This window comes from Lepidochelys olivacea (assembly GCF_965140295.1).
Source record: "Lepidochelys olivacea isolate rLepOli2 genome assembly, chromosome: 4".
Taxonomy (NCBI): domain Eukaryota; kingdom Metazoa; phylum Chordata; order Testudines; family Cheloniidae; genus Lepidochelys; species Lepidochelys olivacea.
This window is the reverse complement of record NC_140414.1, coordinates 125,429,937-125,450,042: the sequence shown is the minus strand read 5'-3', so window position 1 is coordinate 125,450,042 and position 20,106 is coordinate 125,429,937. Positions and strand designations below refer to the sequence as shown.

General features: G+C 40.3%; 1 protein-coding gene across 6 annotated transcripts in view; it reads right to left on the bottom strand.

Annotated features, from left to right (window-relative positions):
- Positions 1 to 20,106, bottom strand: part of SORCS2 (sortilin related VPS10 domain containing receptor 2) — an 832,543-nt gene that overhangs the window by 549,542 nt on the left and 262,895 nt on the right. For 5 of the 6 annotated variants that reach the window (XM_084627472.1, XM_084627469.1, XM_084627471.1 and 2 more), the window contains exon 2: positions 15,210 to 15,277. In XM_084627472.1, the coding sequence (XP_084483598.1) occupies positions 15,210 to 15,277 (68 nt within the window). Of the gene's footprint in view, positions 1 to 15,209; positions 15,278 to 16,760; positions 16,835 to 20,106 lie in introns of those variants that run through there. The other variant, XM_084627474.1, reaches the window with a different exon arrangement.

The following is a 20,106-nucleotide window of genomic DNA, read 5'->3' as shown; positions in this document are numbered from 1 at the left end:
TCTCAGACCTTGGGTCAGCATATTTCAGTACAGCACAGGTTTATTTGTGACTGCATTTTTCCATGCAAAGTGTATCCCAAAGCTACATTACAAAATTAATAGAAGATAGTATATGGTAAAAATTAAGATAAAAATGATAACAGTATTCAAATACTTGGAGAGTAAAATTCATAATAAGATGGTCTGCACAACTTGATACAAAAGGTTGAAAGGTTTGTTTTTTTTGTATTGTAATAAAGTTCTTTATTCAATGACATATCCCACTACTGCACAATGAGCTCTTCACTGCTTATCACCCTGGCTTCTGCTCTTTGCCCAGAGTTGTATTTTACTCTGATGTGATTTCTCTTCAGAAAGGGACAGGCTGTGATTTGGATTACACCCCCATGAAGGGAAGCGATATCTACTTGGTGATTAAGGTACATGCCAGACAAAAATTACAATTAATACAGCTGCTCTTCTACTAAACAACAAAAGCTGGCGTGAACACATTAATCACTGGCTCCATATTTTTTCTGAGTTGAATTCAAAATTCTAGTTCTAATCTACCATGCTAGGATCAGGTAAACTCAGAGACCACCAATCTTTCCACAACCTGCCCAGGTCACTTCACAGAGGCTGTTACTAGACAAGTGCAGGTTTGGGGCATTGTGGGAAAGAGCATCGTCAGTAGCAAGGCAGTAGCTATAGAACATCTTTGCAAAGGAAACTGGACAGAGCTGGCACATGACATGTCTGGAACTTAATGCACATCTTTGATAAGGATTTGGACCCAGATTCTCAAAGGCAGGTAAGGTACCTAATTCCCATTGATTTCAATGAGAGTTAGGTACCTAAATACCTTTGAGAAGCTGAGCTTCCTCCTTCTCTCAGAAGCAGCTTCTCCAATGACAATCAGTCCTTGACAAGAAGGTTTGGGGGTTAAGGAGAAGATGAAACAAAAGACAGCACCATGAAAGAGGAAAGAGGCAACTAAAAAAGAGAGGGAGAAACAGTGACTTGAGGAAATGGAGAGAATACGTTCTTGCTACCTTATTCATGGTGGTTCAAAAGTACTCTGCATGAGACAAGTGGGAGGAGGTGGAACAGAAATAAAACAGAAGAGGGTAGAAAGGCAGCTTGGAATGATGGAGTCAATAGCCAACCGTTCGATGAAAGGAGGCTAGGGTGACCAGATGAAACGGACAAAATATCAGGACACATGGGGGAAGCAAAAAAAAAAAAGCGGCCAGAGCAGCCAAACCTGCAATATCGGGACAAATGGCGTCCCGACCATGCATCGGTCGGGACGCGGGACAAAGAACTAAAAATTGGGACAGTCCCAATTTTACCGGGACGTCTGGTCACCCTAGAAGAGGCCAGGAGGTGAAGGTGGGACCATCCATTGATACATCTGCTGCACCACAAGCAGCAAGACAAATCAGCATATGTAGATCTTTCTACATGATGAATTTATCTACTGCATTCCTCCCCCCATTTCCCTGACCCCAATTACAGATGAATTAAAAAGAGGGTTGCATTGAGGTTTCACAAAAAGAAAAGGAGGACTTGTGGCACCTTAGAGACTAACCAATTTATTAGAGCATAATAAATTTATTAGAGCATAACCAATTTATTAGAGCATAATAAATTTATTATGCTCTAATAAATTGGTTAGTCTCTAAGGTGCCACAAGTCCTCCTTTTCTTTTTGCGAATACAGACTAACACGGCTGCTACTCTGAAACCTGTCATTGAGGTTTCAGTATTCTAAACCCCTCCTTACTGCCAGAATTAAGGCAGAGAAAGCTGCATACCACACTGTGTCTGTAATAAATAAATTATGTGGGAAATATTGCCTTAGCCATTGTCATGTTGAAAAATATATTCCATACTGCAGGGATAATGAGGGTATAAAACATTAGCACTACATTTTTCTATACCATTCTGCATAATTAACTACACAGCTGTTCATTCATTCAGCCCCAACAACCAAATTAATTTGCAGTTGGTTAGGAGTGGATTCACTAGAGCAGACTCTGCATGTACGGCAGGACTAAGCAAAGCTATGAGGATGTCACACACCACATAAGGGATGCAAGAAGCTGAATACTCAGAGAAGCAAGAGGAGTGAACCCCTTTGCACAACAGCATTTGCAAACAACAGCTGAGAAGACTCACTATGTTACTGCCTGTCGGTGCAGACAACAGCCATCTTGTAGCAGAGTGGGATGCTCACTGTATGTCAGTGTCATCTGATGGACTCACTATTCCCTCAGCCTTCAGTCAAGAGCTGTAGGGAGACAGAATGCTACAATAACTGAACTTTACAATTTCTAATTACAGTAGCATCTAGAGGCCCTGACAGTGATTGGGGTTCTACTGTGCTAGGCCCTTTACCAAACATCATAAGAGACAGTCGCTTCTTCAAAGAGCTTACAGTCTAACCAGACAAGACAAAGGGGGCGGAGAGGAATCAGGTGCAGAAAGATGAAGTGATTTGCCCAAGTTACACAGTAGGTGTACACAGTAGGCTGAGCCACGAATAGAACACAGATCTTCCTATTCCCAGTCCAATGCCCTATCCTCTAGATTACATAGCCTTCTGTAAGCCATGAGCTCACCATTTCTGAGGAGTTTGATTATTACTATTCCATTCAGATTCTTATAACTTGTCCATCACCGTGGCCCCTTCCAAAAAAGTGCTAAACAATCTGACTAGCATCCGTCATACATGGTTCCTTCTTTATTCCTCCTCCTGGAATGGAATAGGAAAAGGCATCTAAGAGAAATAGTATTTATCAACTCTCTTGACAGTAAGTTCCACAGTTAATGGACTGCAACAATGGACTCTTGGGTTCCACAGTTAATGGACTGCAACCCAACACAGCATGGTCCTACTCCTAGTTAGCTAACACACTGTAGGTCAGCTAGTTTTACTGTGAATTTATTTTTGGGGAAACATGCCAAAATGAAAGCCCTGCAAATTCAAGTTCTCAGTTTCATCAGAGATTAGGTGTATCATTGGCAGTGCCAATACAAGATTCTCCATCCCATACACATGCTTTAGCCATGAGTTGCAGAAAAAAATCACTAGGGCTCAGGAAGATAGTTGTAGCTCCATGCTCATCTCTGGCCTCCATTATGAGGTTTCCACGAAAGATGCCAATTTAGTTGGGGTAGTAGTTTTTGTGGTGTAGATAACATATTAGAGACTGGACTGAGACTATGAAAGAGCCAACAGAGGACAAGAATTTTCAGCGACTACTGACCTGAGCTGGCTTTGAACAAGTGACCTAGTAGTGGAGATGAAAGACTGTATATTTCCAATAGCCAGAGCCAAGCAGCCCACAAAATATGGAACTCATTCAAGGCAAATACTAAATAGAGATGCTGCAGTTCCCCCACATCCTGTGCCTATAATGAAACTTCAACAAACCTGTTCCTGTTAAACGAATCAGAATCTTATGTGAATAAATCTCAGTGAATTAAAAATGAAATGGGATTATCAATTTAAATAAATACTGTATCTTAAAAGTAAAAATAGATTCAACAGTAATTTATTCCTGCTATGATTAAATTCTTCAACCAGAAACAGAAAACAAAAACAAAACATTAACCTAAAGAAATAACATTTCTGTGCCTCAAGGTTATGTATTTAACAAGGCTCTGCTGTATTACACCCGTACCTTTTAGCATCTGTATACTGTAGATAAGGGTCTATTCTTAACAATATAAAGCCTGTGTTAAGGATATATACCTTAACTATTTTAAATGGTATCAAATTGGAAATGACAGTTGGGTACTCAGTCCGCAACTTGTCATTTGTTTCTTATGTTCTTTGACTATATATTTACCAAATTATAGTTAAGAAAAAATAGCAATTTAAAAGTCATACAGATAATTAATAAAACAAAATTTCCACTTCTTGGATTACTTTGTGGTTATAGACCCAAAGACTCTCAGTTTTGAAAAATAATTGTTTTGCAAACAAGTGCTTCAAAGTGGATTAGATATTATGGGTAATTTTAATTAAAAAAACTGCCTATGACTTTATGTAAACTACTATCATACATAGTAGTTATGTTTTTATATATTATAAATCAAAATATACAATAGATTTCATTATATTATTTATATTGCAGTAACATCTAGAAGCCCCAGTCACAGGCCAAAACCCCATTATGCTAGGCACTGTACAAACAGAACAAAAAAGACAGTCCCTGCCCTCAGTAGCTTACAGTAAGTAAGACTGCATTCACAGGCCGTGAACTCGCAAAGACTTATGCATTGCTTACCCTTACATATTATGAGTAGTCCCACTGAAGTCAAACATGTGCTTAAGCCTTTGTAGCATAAGGGCCTCTATTGTACGGGAACCACTGACAGCCTTTTGGGTCTGTGGATCATTGGAATTGCCTCATGCTAGATCAGAAAGAGTATATAAAGTATCTATTTTATATCCTGGATATGCAAAAGTTAAGACTGCCAGAATAGTGTGTTGTCCTCATTGCCTTTCTGAGTGTAATTTAGCAACCAAACATTTTAAATGCTGGAAAATAAAATTAAGTAAATGAAAATTGTGCTGCTCCATCCATAGTAGAGTATTTGGCCTGGTCTACACTGAGGGGGGAGGGGGAAATCAATCTAAGATACGCAACTTCAGCTACAAAAATAGTGTAGCTGAAGTCGATGTATCTTAGATTGAATTAGAATCACTTACTTTGCGTCCTCGCGGCGCGGGATCGACAGCCGCCACTCCCCCGTCGACTCCACTTCCGCCTCTTGCCCTGGTGGAGTTCCAGAGTTGACAGCAGAGTGATCGGGGATCGATTTATCGCATCTACACTAGACGCGATAAATCGATCCCCGATAGGTCGATCACTACCCGCAGATCCGGTGAGCAGTGTAGATGTGGCCTTTGTAACATGAACAAATCACACTGACTTCAATGAAATGTTGTTATGCAAATGTGAAATCATATACAATTGTTGACCAAGTTCCAACTGCAGGGCCATATTTGCAACTCAACAGTCTCCAAAATCATCTCATGAAGGCACAGGTGCAACTGAGGGCACAATTTGAGGAAAACTGAGTTGTACAGTTGTAAATGTGGGCAGCTTTCATTTACAGGATCTTTATTTACTGACAATGATGAACTAGCCAGAGAAAACTCAGTTTGACTTCAGATCCCAAGCTGAGTTTTCTGGGCTAGTACAGTAATTAGAAATACTTTTGTTTTTTCCCTCCTCAGAAAGTAAGCAAATCAGTAACTGGATTCCCCTCCCCCCATCCACCAAGCCCATTCCAACAAAGTCACTATTCAGAGCAGAACCGCAATTTAAGACCATCTAATGCAAGTTAGTGTGGAATATGGCTGCCCGCATATTAGGTTGAACTTCAAATGGAGAAAATATTACTCCGCAGTCTACACTTTTTTTTTTAATTAGTTACCACCAAGTTTCTTTTTATTAGTTTCCAGGAGGTTATGTGTAGTTTTTCTCCTATAAAGCCCTAAATGGTTTGGAAAGCTAACTAACTAACTAGTTTGTCTCTGTGGGAGATACCTCTGCAGTGAGAATCAGTGGATGTGCTTGAACTAAAAGCACCATGATTTAAAAGATGGCAGAGTAATTTCTGTGTGGGATCCTCCCTGCTGAATTTGTTGAAATACTGAGCACTTTGTAGGGTGTATCAGTTTTCACAAGATTTTGCTAGAAAGTATTGTCTGAAAAATATGAGAAATGCATGGAGAGGTTATTTTGCTGGGTGATATGTGGGAATTGAGACAGATTTATAAAGGGAAAGACATTTTATTTTATAATGTAGTCCTACTTTTGTATATTTGTCTAAGTGCCTAGAGCTGTTGGGAATTGGCACTTTTCAGAAATGTGCCTAAACAAACAAGGTTCTCTCTGAAGAGGATATTAGCTAGGACAGCCTACAGTCATTATGTGTTGATGCCCCACTGATGTCCGAAGAGTTCGTGTGTGTGCATGTGTGTGATGCCCCACTGATGTCTGAAGAGTGTGTGTGTGTGTGTGTGTAAAAAGAAGCAGCTGCCTCTCCTAAGAAAGTGACCTTTCTGATCTGTCATTCAGCCATGCCCCAATGACAGCAGGTAGATTGGGTAAAATCATGCACTGTTCTGAGAACTGACAAATGGTGGGTTCATCATAAAACGCCAAGAGGAGTTAAACAGCATAGTTAACATCAAAAATGCACGATATTTTGCTGTAGCAAGGCATTAGCTACATGATAATGCCACTGGGAACAATGGCAATTACATGGTGAGTAGTGTTAGCACTACCATATCATTACAGCCTGATAATTACGCAATTAAAACTTTATTAGTAATCATCATCATCTATTATTCATCATCTATAACAAGTTAAGCAGGGAAAAGCTGAATCCATATCAGAGACAGAGTGTTGTCTAGTGGTCTGACAACAGGATTGAAAGCTAGAAATTGGCCAGTTCCAACTGTGGCCATGCATGCTTCTGAGTTACTGTGTAACTTTCAGAAGGTCACTGAACATCTCAATTATCCCATTTGTAAAATAAAGATAATATTTACTTACCTGTTTCCAAGAAGTGTTATGATGACTAATTAGTTCATGTCTGAAGACAAGTGCTAAGTGTGAGTATGAATTTCCTAGCTGTTGCTTATTTAAAATAGAATAATTGGTCCTAAATTTCAAATATGGGTGCCCAAAGTTGCTTCCATGATGATTTGTGTTTCTATTTCATCAGTACTGGCTAGTACTGCTGACCTAGCAGGGTTGTTAGCACTTTGATTACTAAGTACCATTCACTCACCAGCTTATTACTCAACTATTAGACTTTGCAGCCAACTGAAATGTAGGCATCCAATCCTACAATCTAACCCACATGGGCAGATTGAAGTTACCTACTTAAATTAACAGGGTTCTGCATGGGTACAGGGGTCAGACTGTATAGATCCAGATGCAAAATCAGAGTCTCTCTTGTTATTGTATGAATCCCAGTCTAACCCTGCCTCAAACTGCTATTTTCCTTTCAGTCTGATCTGGAACATCTGATTCCATCTCCTGTCTCCCTCCCCTCTCCAAGCTCCTATTGCAACTTCAGTGGCACAGAGAATAGATACCAGTCACCACCCCTTTTCAACTGGGCCACTGAGCCTCCCCAAACCCCCTGATTCACTGGTAGAGAAAAAATTAATAAGGGTAGGTCTACACTACACATCCTACAAGCAACACAGCTGCAGCTATGACATTGTAGCACTGTAGTGTAGACACTTACTACAGCGATGGAAGGGGGTTTTCCCACCTCTGTAGTAAATCCACCCCCTCAAGAGGCCATAGGTAGGTGGATGAAAGAAGTCTTCCACCGACCTCGCTGCATCTATGGTGGAGATTAGGTTGATGCAACTAAGTTGCACAAGGTGCAAAGTTTTTCCACAGGCCTGAGCAATGTAGGTAGTTTGACCTAAATTTAGGTGTACCCCAAGCCTATGTGATGTGTGTGTGATGGGAAAGAGAAGAAGGGATAATGGCAAAGCAAGTTTCAGAACTGAAAGAGGCTTTTCTGTAGCCCAAGGACAATAATACTACTTAATATTTTTATAGATTTAAAGGTTTTTAAGGCCAGAAGCAATCAGTATGATCATCCAGTCTGGTACATGTAGAGAATTTCACCCAGCACACAGATGGCAGAGATCACCACGTGGAGCTGTTACACTCTCACATGGCTCTTTTTCTTAGCATGAGAGTAAGTTTTTAGTCTGGGAAGGAAATGCAGTGGCATTGGTTTTCTGATGCAGGTTCTTTCGAGTAGCTGTGATAAGCAGCAAGGGAACTTCCTCTTTGCCTGAATCTCTTTATCAAGAATCATTTCTTGAGGCAGGGTTGCTCCCTGGGAACTAGCGTCTTGTATTTGCACTGAGATCCCTGAAAGAGAGGATTGCCTCACCACCTCTGCTCCAGGGCTGGTGGATATATGTAAGGCAGGGGTGGTCAAACTTTTTGGCCAGAAGGCCACTTCGGGGTTCCAAGACTATATGGAGGGCCAGGTAGGGAAGGCTGTGCCTCCGCAAACAGCCTGGCCTCTGCCCTCTCTCACCCGCTGACTGCCCCCCCAGAACTCCCCACCCATCCAACCCCCCCACTCCTTGTTCCCTGACCCCCCCTCATGGGACCCCCCACCCCTAACCACCCCCTGGGACCCCACCCCCCATCCAACCCTCCCTGCTCCCTGTCCCCTGACTATCCCGACCCCTATCCACACCCCCGCCCCCTGAGAGGCCCCCCGGGAGTCCCATGCCTATCCAACCCCCCATTTCCCATCCTCTGACCGCCCCCCAAAACCTCTGCCCCATCCCACCAACCCCTGCTCCCTGTCCCCTGACTGCCCCCTGGGATCCCCTGCCCCCCCTTACCATGCCGCTCAGAGCACCATGTCTGGCAGTCGTGCCGCCTGGCCAGAGCCAGCCACACCGCCGCACTGCCCAGCAGGAGCTCGCAGCCCTGCCACCCAGAACACTGGCAGCACAGCCAGCTGAGGCTGGGGGGGAGGGAGGACAGACAGGGAGGGGCCAGGGGCTAGCCCGCAGGCCATAGTTTGCCCAACTCCGATGTAAGGCATGGTCTACACTACAGAGTTAGGTCAATGTAAGGCAGCTTATGTCAACCTAACTCTGTAAGCGTTTACACTAAAATGTAGTTCCCACTGATGTAACTCGTCCACTAAACTGACTTAATAACTACCTCCATGAGAGGCAAAGCACTTAGCTCAATGTAGTTAGGTCAACGCAGTGTCAGTGTAGACACTGCCTTGCTTACATCAGCTAACTGTTGCTGGCTTTCAGAAGCCATCCCACAGTGCCCCACACTGACAGTTAAATCAATGCAAGTGCTTCTGATGAGGACGTGCACCGTGGACACCAGGAGCGCAGCGTGGACATGCAAAAGCAATTTAATTACTGTGGTGGCTGTACATCAATGTAACTTAGGTCAACTTCATTTTGCAGAGTAGACTTGCCCTAAATAAAACAAGCTACACGAAGCATACGCCCAGGCTGTGTCAGCGATTTCTCCTCCAACGGACAGCTGACCTGCAAGGCCATGACACCTGCTACTTCTCAGCAGAGGGACAACATTGTCTGGTGGCGTGATAAGTGGGACAGATCTGCACTAAAGATTCAGAATACACTGATCAGAGTTAATCACACAACTCCAAATGACCACAATTGGGTCCTAAATAAAGGAATTCTCTAAATAGTGTCTGGAGTCAGATTTTAGCGAAGAATTTTGATGTGAGGAAATGGTCTGAAGGTCTTCATCAAAAAGAGTAAAACTGATCAAAACCAACTGAAAGTGTTCCTTTTAAAGTAACTTGTAAGTAAATTAAAAATCAGGGAAGGCTTTCAGGGAAGGGATGGCACTAGAGTACAAAGCGAAAGAGACTGGCACCCCTTTCGGGAACAAGAGTAACATGAAACAACATGCTGTTAACTAGAAATGAGGTTGGATTGCCTAGATGTAATTATCTGGGCCAGAGGACTCAAGCCTGGAGGTTGATTCCCTCATCTCTGTGGCTTCCATTTTGTGAAATTAGCATAATTTTACTGTGGGTCTGATTCTCATCTCTTTGACATTTTTGACAACAGGATGAATTCAACTAAATCCATAGTATTCAAGATCAGAAATAGACCCTGTACATGAGCTGCACTAGGAAACAACAACAAAGATCGGTTTAGCTACGCAGCTAATAGAGACTTCATTAAGCTAAAAAGCCACATTTTCAGTAACCTTGTTTTAGATCTAGGATTCTACAGGGCTTTGCAGGAAACCCTGTGACTCTACTGTAATAGCAGTCAGAGTGCTACAATACCTTTATCTACAGCCTTTAAAGTACCTTTGTTGCCCCCATACGGAGAACAATAAATGTGTGGGATTTTTCCAGCCAGGAAGACAACTGAGAGAGAGACAAATACTGGGCTCATTCAGGAAATAATATGACAGCATTAATTCCCATTAGAACATACAAACCTTGCAGAGCTGAATGGCTTTTCCCCATAACCAAAAGTCTCTATGATTTTTTTCCACATCTGTTTTATTATGTATTTGCTCTGATACAAATAGAAGTGTAAAGAGCAAAAAAAAAATCTTTAATAAAATAGGCATTTTACATAGGAATACACTGGGGCAGGTCATCAGTTTGTGTAACCTGATGTAGTTCCATTGACTTTCAATGGAGATATTTCCATTTATACCAGCTATCTTGAAATAACTAAATAAAGAAAGTACAACTATTCAGTTTTCTATTATGCTATGGTTCATCGTTTACCAATTTTTTTTGTTTTTTGCACACAGTTCGGTACATGAAGCTTTCAAGAGAAACGGGATTTATTCTAAATGCTATTCTTATTCTCTTTGGGTCCTTGGGTAGTTTTGTAATCTGAATACATTCTACAATCTGAGTATATTCACTTTTTAACTCCTGTTTACAGAAAAGTAGATTTATGTCCAAACCACAAAGTTCAGTTCCAGTTTCAAACCCCTGCTCCAGGCTCCTATTTCAGCTGCATTCCAGAAACATACGTTGATTGTTAAATCAACAGCCAACTCTTTCTAAGGCTACTCCTAAGCATTTTCCTCATGGGGTGCTTCATTCTGGTTTTAAAAGGCAAACTATCTTGTAAATCCACTGTGTGAAAGCAGAGGGAAAGGCCTGATTTCTTCTCACACCAGTTTTATGATGATATAACTCCACTGGTTTCAGTGTAGTTACACCTCATTTATATGAGTATTCAGAGCAGAATCAGACCTAAAGCAATTCTCTTAAATAACAGCATTATCTGAAGCATGTTTAATGTTTATGTTGAAAGTGCAGGGTCCCAATGGGTAATTTTGAAAGAGTCTTGTCTGATAGATAAACTTACTCAGAGAGTTTTTATCAATGGTTCAGAGTCAAGCTGGAAGGGCATATAAAGTGGGGTCCCATAGGGATCTGTCATGGATCTGGTTCTATTCAGTGTATCTTCATAAATGATCTGGATAATGGCATAGATGATATTAATCTGGGAGGGGATGAAAGGACTTTGGAGGACAGGATTAGAATTAAAAATGTTCTTGACAATCTGGAGAAATGGTCTGAAATAAATAAGATGAAATTTAATACGGACAAATGCAATATACTCCACTTGGGAAGGAACAAGTACTTGCACAAATATATAATGGGAAATGACTGCCTAGGAAGGAGTACTGCAGAAAAGTATTGGGGGATTAAAGTGGATCACAAACTAAACATGAGTTAGTTTGTAATCCACTATAACGTAATAATGTTGCAAAAAAGGCAAACATTATTCTGGGAAGAAGAATAGAAGAAGTGTTGTAAGCAAGATATGAGAAGTAATTCCTCCACTCTACTCAGCAGTGATAAGGCTTCACCTGGAGTACTGCATCCAGTTGTGGACACCACACTTTGTGAAAGATGTGGCGAAATTGGAGAATATCCAGCAGAGAGCAAAAAAATTATTAAAGGTTTACAAAGCATGATCTACAAGGAAATATTGCAAAAATCGGGTTTCTTTAGTCTGGAGAAGAGAAGACTTGAGAGGGGGACAAGATAACAGTCTTCAAGTACGTACAATGTTTTGATAAAGAGGAGGGTGATATACTGTTCTTCTTATCCACTGAGGACAGGACAAGAACTAATGGCTTAAGAAGGGCTTAACTTGCAGCAAGAGAGATTTAGGTTAGACTTTAGGAAAAACGTCCTCACTAACCGTAAGGGTAGTTAAGCACTGGAACAAATTACCTAGGAACATTGTGGAATCTCCATCATTGGAGGTTGTTAAGAATAGGTTGGACAAACACTTGTCAAGGATGTCCCGATAATACTTAGTCCTGCCTCAGTGCGGGACCCTAATTAAGCTACTGAGGTCCTTTCCAGTCCGACATTTCTATGATTATACTGAATTATAGTTAGCAAACTAGACACATACCACATACATTACATGGGCAAACAGTTTTTAACAGGAAGACAACACGTGGTTATGCAATTTTAGGACTATCTGAATAATTGATTTTTCAATTCATTGGCTTCACCAAAAAATCTGGAAAAAAAATCATTTCGGGTCAAACCAAAACTGAAATTTTGGGGGTTTTCATTTCCTTTTATTGTGTTTCCAAACGGGAGGATGCACATTTTTTTTAAAAAAAATCTAATTAAGGGCTAGTCTACATGGCAAGTTACTGTGTGGCAAGCCAGGCTACGCAAGCCCTGAATACAGTACGCAAGCTTGCCACACAGTAACGTCCCAGATGGACACTGCTATAGCGCAGTGAAAATCCTAGAGTGTGGAAGTGCTGGTACACTGCAGATTCACACCCTGGCTTGCCACGCTACAACTGGCTGTATAGATCAGCCCTGAGTTGCCCAATGAGACCTGAAATGTTTTGTTTCGAAAGTGTCCAAACAAACAATTTTGACTTTAAAAAAAAATTGCCAAAACTTTGCTAGCAAAAAATGATTTGCCAATTTCAACCTGAATTTGCAAATAGTTTCTTCATTTTTCTGAGAGTAAATAAATCAACCAAAAAAATTCACCCAGCTGTAATCCCAATTTTCATTTGGTTGTATTCTCTCACACAAGGTGTTGTGCAAAGATTAAAAAGAAAAATTATCCATCCCACAAGCTGGGAGTTTTAAATGGCAATTCCAAATTAATTGTCATAGCCCTTAAAGGGCCAACCCTGAAAGATGCTGAGTGCCCTCCACTCCCTCTAGGGGTCTGTGGGAACCAAGGCCACTCTGCAGAAAATGGCCAGATCAGGCTCGTATTCTTCAGTTTTCACACTCAGAGATAACATGCTAGTTATCACGTACCTGGTATGAAGCAAAGAGGTACTATTTACCCTTATGCAAAATGTACAGTATTCCAGCAAGAGGTTGGGGCAGACTGTGTTCTTTAGCCACTGGCACAAATATTGGGTGGTGCAGGGCTACTCTACTGTTGGAAACCTGGGCAGATTAAGAGGACGCAGACTCCTCCAACCAGCACAGCCAGCCTACTTCACAAGTGGGTGTGGAGCCAGGCCAGACCATAGATCTTGCCTTCGCCTGGCTCCTTTTGGGGTGCTGTGGACCTGTGAGGCCACATATAAGGAGCAAAGCCTGCACTCCCTTGAGTTCAAGGACTGCAATTGTGGCTTCCCCTTGCATGAGCTACGTATGGTGAGGAACGTTCCATGTAGGCGTTTATGTGGTTAGAGAGTTTGCAACAATCTGGATTCCATATCCGTCCCTAATGGAGATACTATATACTCTGGTTGCAGATTTCTGGAACCCAAGTCCTCAGTCTGTGTCAGAAATTCACATTCCTGGAAATTTTATGTTTCCTTCCCTCATTGCTTGTGTTGACTATTTAGTTATCTAGTAAGGCTCAGGAAAATGTCTCCAGCTACAGATTAAAAATAGTATTGTTCCTACATTATCAGCAGGGATCCTAATTTTCCATGATAAAAAAACCAAAATTCTCTGATTAAAAAAAACACATAAAAATCCATGTTTTTCTACAATTAAAATGAAATGCTGAACTTTAGTTTCCCTACCCATGATATACATATAGGTATCAGTTGAACACAGTGTTTTATTGATATATTTACAATTTTTAAGCAAGTTCAAAGCCTATCATTGCCATCAATAATAAAATTAATAGAATTGCAATTTGCATTTCTTACATGTACCAAATAATTCTATGTCTGTATTCTATATTTTCAGGGGGGAATTTAAATGCACAAAAAATAAAGCAAAAATTGTTTTTATATTAACATTATTCACTTTCTGAGTTAGTCTTGGAAGCTGAAGTGAAATCTGAGATGCATTAAAATACGAAACACTATACCCCGTTGAGTAACCTCTATACGCCGGAAGCAGTTTATTGGAGGATGTTTAGCTATGTAAATTTAAAGCACATTCAGAAATCAACCACAAGAGGGGGAGGTTGTGCACATTGAATAAGTGACACTGATACTTTCTGTAAAATTTTTTTAATATATGTGTTTATTTTTTCACAAAGTGTAAAAACTACAGATTCTCTGTAAAAACGCAAATTCCATGTTTTTCCATTACAAATGGATTTCTGGGGCCCCTGATTATCAGTAATACAGGAAACACTTCTATATTTAAAATGCATGTGATCTATGCTTACGACATGAGTATTCTGTTGAAAACCCATCTTGGTGGATGGAACAGCAGGGTGTACAAAGTATATCTAGAAACACAGGACAAACATATTTCCATGACTTTGAATGTACAATACGTGGCTTGTTATTCAGTACCAAAGCACTTAAATGAAAGATTTTTCAATAGGAAGTATGATTTTTTTAAATACACACATTAAAGTGCACCCACCACTTCAACTGGATATTTGACAACAGTTCACCTGGAAAAAAACCCAGCACTTCGGCAGAAAAACAGCATGGAAAATTAATGACCCTGCATCTGCCGCTGGTGCCCTTAGAAAAGAAAATATTGATCTTGATCAATGGGGTTGTACTGGTGTAACAGGAATTTAACTGGTTCCGTATCTGTGTCTGAAACCCTAAAAACGTCTCTGTGTGTGCACGTCAGAGTGTGAGCGTGTACGCGCACAAGAGACAAAGTTGACAAAGTCATTGGTAAATCTTGGTTAAATGAAAAATTATTTTAAAAGTTATATTTGAAATATTACAGGTTTCCAAACATCAGAAGATGTAACACAATCTGGACAGGCTCCAAGTTACACCAGAAAGATACACCACACCTACAGATAATTTACTAAACTAAACAGAGCTGAACAGCAAAAGCTACTAGCAATTAAAATAATGACTACATTAAGTACCCTTAACTTTGGTGCAAAACTTCTAAAGTTCTGGGAGTTTTTTTAAAAAGGAGGAGGAGGAGAATTGGGTCCTGATGCCAACTTACAGTTAGAATTCTGTTTTTCTTTAAAATGTGGCCTCAGAAAGATACCTTATCCTCTAATGTTGTTTATTTCCACTGTACAAATTGTTAATCCCCTTTTAAGTTCTTCTTCTGTCAACCACAGTCCATAAAAAAGATGCAAGTCTGGGCAACCCTATATCTGGCACAGAGTCAGCAATTCAACCCATTAGGAAACTTCAAAAGATAAAAGGACGCGAGAAGCAGTCCTACTTTGGTCAGCATAGGAACAAGGAATGTAGGAAAAGGTTGAGTACTTACCTCCACAAAGAGCTCTCCAGCACCTTCCCCATGTCAGTATGGTAATACTTGGTAAGGATCAGAATCACCTACACAGAAAGAGAGTAAAAATATATACAGATATATGAGCTAAAATAAAAAAACAACAGAGCATTTTCAGAGCTGTTCTGATCTGGATATTAGTAGACTAGTTTCCTGAACCATTGGAGAGAGCAGGGCTTGTAGGGTTGGGACATGAGTGGGGCAATTGTAAATCTTCTGTAAACATCTCCATTTTGTAAAACTTTCCTTTTTATTTCGTGAGAGGAGGGGGTGGAAATTATCACATAAATTCCCCTCAGTGCACAAACCACAAGGTCCAATCAGTTTGAATGACTTTCACAGCAGGAAGAGCTGAGTTAGTCCCCAGTCCTAATTTACAATGCAGCTGTCTTGGCTTCTATGGACATGAATTTATCTTATCCAAAGTGTTAAACAACGTTACTGGATCTCATCCAGAAAGAGGCGCTTTGGTCTTCTGTGCAAGACCAAAAACAAACACTGAAATATGTCATCATTAGTTTTTTAGAAGAGGTGGCTGTTTTCCAAGAGAGCACTGTGCTGTCTGTGTTACTCATCCACGTTACCAAAACTAAAAAAAAAAAAAATTAACACATAGATTAAATCCCATTGAAAAATAAGGTCTTCACTCGAGAGAGAAAATCCAGTAACAAGAAATATGTTTTATCTCACAATCTATTTGCAAAGGAAGACAAACTCATTAGCCAAATAGCGTGAAGCACTAGTCCACAACTCTTGCATGGTGCTGGCTGTTACATTTTAGATTTGGATCACTTAAATAAAATTTCCTTTCACTCACTGCCAGTCCATATTAGTTCTTCTTACACCAGTTACCATGGCAACCCTAAAGAGGTAAAATTGGAAGAACCTCTGGTTCCTTGCACAGCTGTTAGCTTGGTTAATGTGGGGTCAACATCAGTTGTCTCCAACAGTTTGGATCATGCTTTTATTTAGCTATCACTAGCTTTATTCCTAACCACCAGATGAAATCTTTTGCAAACAGAAATTTTATCCATTCGGTTTGATTATCAAGGTAATTAGTACATTGGTACAGATTTATGCAACATATAAGAATGTAAATTGCTATACCCTGGAGATTTTGAGTGGAGGAAGACTCTACAATTCCAGGCAATTTGCATTATTTACATAGTGCCATAGATGTACAGGGCACTATGCAAAATTGAGACAGTTTGGATCTCACTCCCTGTGGTGTAATACTACTGAATTCAATAGAGTTACTTTTGGATTTATACTGATGCAAAAAACTGCAGAATCAGATCTTAATTCGCTAAAATATATTAAAACTTTCACATTGTTTAAAGACAGCACAATCGAAAGGCCATTCTGTTCTATGCATTTTGTTGGTGTTTGGTATAGAAACATAAAAGCTGGGAGGCATCTTAAAAAAAGAGTGTTTAATTTTTAAAAAAATTGTTTAGTTCTAATAGGTTACAACATGACTTATAAAATCAAGAGAAAAAAACATGACCCAAGACTTCTCAGGAAACTAACCATTGAGAGAGATCTACTGCACAAACTCCTGGCTCCAGCTCCAGGCATGTTCCAATCATGTCAGCTATTTATTCTGTTCCTAGTATCTTACTACAGGTTTGCTGGCAATTCAGCCTGGATAGGGAGAAGGAGGAAACTTCACTGTCAGATAAAAGTGCCCATTGGCTCAGTTTATTAAGGGAGACTGTTTGGGCCACCCTTTCTTCAACCAATAGATGTTTGTTCAGATCACAGAAATCTTCCCAGAGGATTTTTATGGGCCCTGAGAATATAATTATGGCCCATCAGACCAGAGGAAAAATTATTAGAAGATACAAAAAGTAATGTTCCGTATTACTTTATGTTTCATTACACTTGCCTATCCACAGCAATGAATCTTACTTGTATTAAACCAACACTTTGTATCCCCGTGCTTCCCATACATGTAATTTTAAAATTACTGCCGATTCTCAATGACACTGCAATGTATCATGGAGTCTTCATCTGCCAATATCAAGCAAGAAACTTTATTCTTTAATTAGGCTGCCCAGATATCACATATAGAAAAGCTCACTAGGTTGTGATTTTTTTTTAATAGCTCAGCTGTGCCCTTTTCTCTTAACCCTTATGGATAACACTCCAAGACACCCCCCAAATAGACAAAGCCTGTCACACAGCATTGTCAAATCCTTCTTCAGAATACAGAGCTTTCACACTGAAAGGTTCAAACAAGAAATTCCAGTGTACCCACCACTTTGCTGACTGTCAGCAATTCACCTAATCAGAAAGCCAGTGTACAGAGCATATCTGACAACCATTCATTCAGGGTAATTGTAAATTGTATTCTGTAGCAGTCATCTGTAGTAAAGGAATGCCTCACTGAGGTACCTAATCTGCAGTCCAATTCTGATCCACAAATAGAGAGTTATAGCACTTATGAATATATGTCAATGTTGTCTTCTTCAATGGGGCTGGTAAATTATTTAAAAACAAAGACACCCTACACAGCATCAGAAATGAAGTTATGAAAAATGACTTATTGGCTAGACAAAGCCACAGCCATCTTTGGGCCCTTATACAGCATTAACAGACGTCCAGCAATCTAAAAACACTGATGCATAGGTTGTCGGAGGGGCTGAAAGCCATTTCAATTATGCCAAAGCATTTCATCCCAGCATCTGAAAAAACATAGGTCAGCTATTCTACAATCATCCTTCAGTGTAATCCTCTTTATTGCAGTCATCTTTTCATGTTACTTAAACAAATATCCTACCAACCACAGTTGTATTTGATTTCAGATAATTAATGAATGAATCCAAACATTTACAGGCATCTCTTTAGAAAAGTCTGTTTGGACCTTAGGAATTCCACACCTCATTTAGAAGAGCAGGTCCTTGATTTACTCTGCAGACATTTAATTTCATTTCAGTGGGACTTTTTAATTATAAAGCATTTTGCAGCTTGGATAGTAGCCAAATATTTGTATGTGCTGCTGCCCTAGTGAGGGACAGCACTGCCTCTGAGCAAAGAGATTTGAAGCGCAAAGGCAATGAAGAAATTGGGCCTGATTCTTCTCCATATTATATTATTATATTATATTAAATCATGGGTAATGCCAAGTAATTTTATTAAACAGAGACAGAGGAGAATTAGGCTAAACAGATTCTTTATTTTAATTAAATTAGTGCAACCTGTTTAGCCACTTACAACCATTTTACCTCAGACATACCCCAGAATCCTGGGTCTGGCTCAAAGAAAGAGGCAGTTACCATGGCATTGCACAGGGGCATGCCTAGGAATGTGTGTCATGGCTTGTGGTGTGCTCCTGGCCAAATGTTCCCAGGAAACATATCCCTTTCTCTCTTTCCTCCACACACCTACCCATAAGTCTTATTTCTTCTTGGTCTTTCTTCTCCCAAGTTCCCCACAATTGGCATAATTAACCCCACTGTCATTGTGCCTGAGACTGCCAAAACAAAGCCAAAAACTTTATAGAAGCCATGAAACTTTACAAAAAAGGTAAATGCAAATAAAAAAATATTAACCAAAAGTAAGAACAAATAGAGATACCAGGACAGTCGGGTATCAACAGATGTCCAGTACCCTCCATTACTGGACATCTGTCGGTTCCAGCCATCACCGTAATAGGGTTGCCAATTTTCTAATTTCTGAAAACCGGACACTACAGCAGGAGAGCTGGAACCTCCACCCTCCCTACCTCTTCCCCCAAGGCCTGCCCCCTGCCCCGCCTCTTCCCCCAAGGCCCTGCCCCTATCATTCTCTCCCCCTCTTCCTCCTTGCTTGATCCTGTCCATCTCCCTCCCACCAGCTGGGCTCCCTCTGCTCCAGGGTTAGGATGGGAGCCTGCCTGCCCATGAGATGTAGGTAGGGGGTGGCCCCAGCTGAGCAGGGGCTGGCATGGGTTGTTGACCCAGTGCCTCCTTCCGTGTTCCACAGGAGTGCTGGTAAGAAAATGCTCTTTATTCTCTGGGTCCAGCTTGTCACCTGACGTGGATCAGGGTTAGAAAAGGTTACACCCCTGTCATGAGCAGGTGCAGGAATAGCTATGGTTTTCTGCAACCTACCTTCTACCTCAACACTGGAGTTCCTTATTCAAATCAACAGGCCCTACAGTCTACAGTTGGCCAACATCTGTACATATTATGCTGAGGTTTTTGCCATTATTCCTTAGCTTTCGTAGGGCTTGTCTGCACAAGGACAACCATGAAAACTAATCCAAATTAACGAAAAGTGTGAATTTTGATGTGGATTAAACAAACAACATTAAATCTCTGTACGGACATTCTAATTCAGAATTATAGTGGTTTTAATTCAGTTTAGCATAATTCACTTTGGAAGTGAATTTGGTTTATCTTAATTCGCTGTGAATTAAGTGAATTTGGAAATTAATTTAGATAAACCAAATTAAGCTGACTTTAATTCTGAATAACTGCAAACACACAGGAATGTAATGTGGTTTAACTAATCCACTTCAAATTCATACCTTTAGTTAATTCAGATTAATTTTCCTGAATATCCCCATATAGACAAGCCCTTAGAATTAACCCATAACAGACTTTGGGCATTAGCCCTTTCTTTTAACTGTCTAATTTTAACTGTCTACCCTACTCAGCTTTCCAATATGGTCCCAAGAGATCAAGACATTGCCTTAGATGGTATGAAAATCTCAAATGTGCTAAAATTTCCTTTTCCCAAGCAACCTGTAAACTCTTTTTAGATGTTTACATATTTGTTGTAGCATTACAAGTTCCTGAGGGAGTTTTCCGAGAAGTAGGTTTAAGAGAATAAATTTCCAAAACATGAAGTGCGATTTTTTCTTTTTTCCTCTTGATCCCAAAAATTATTT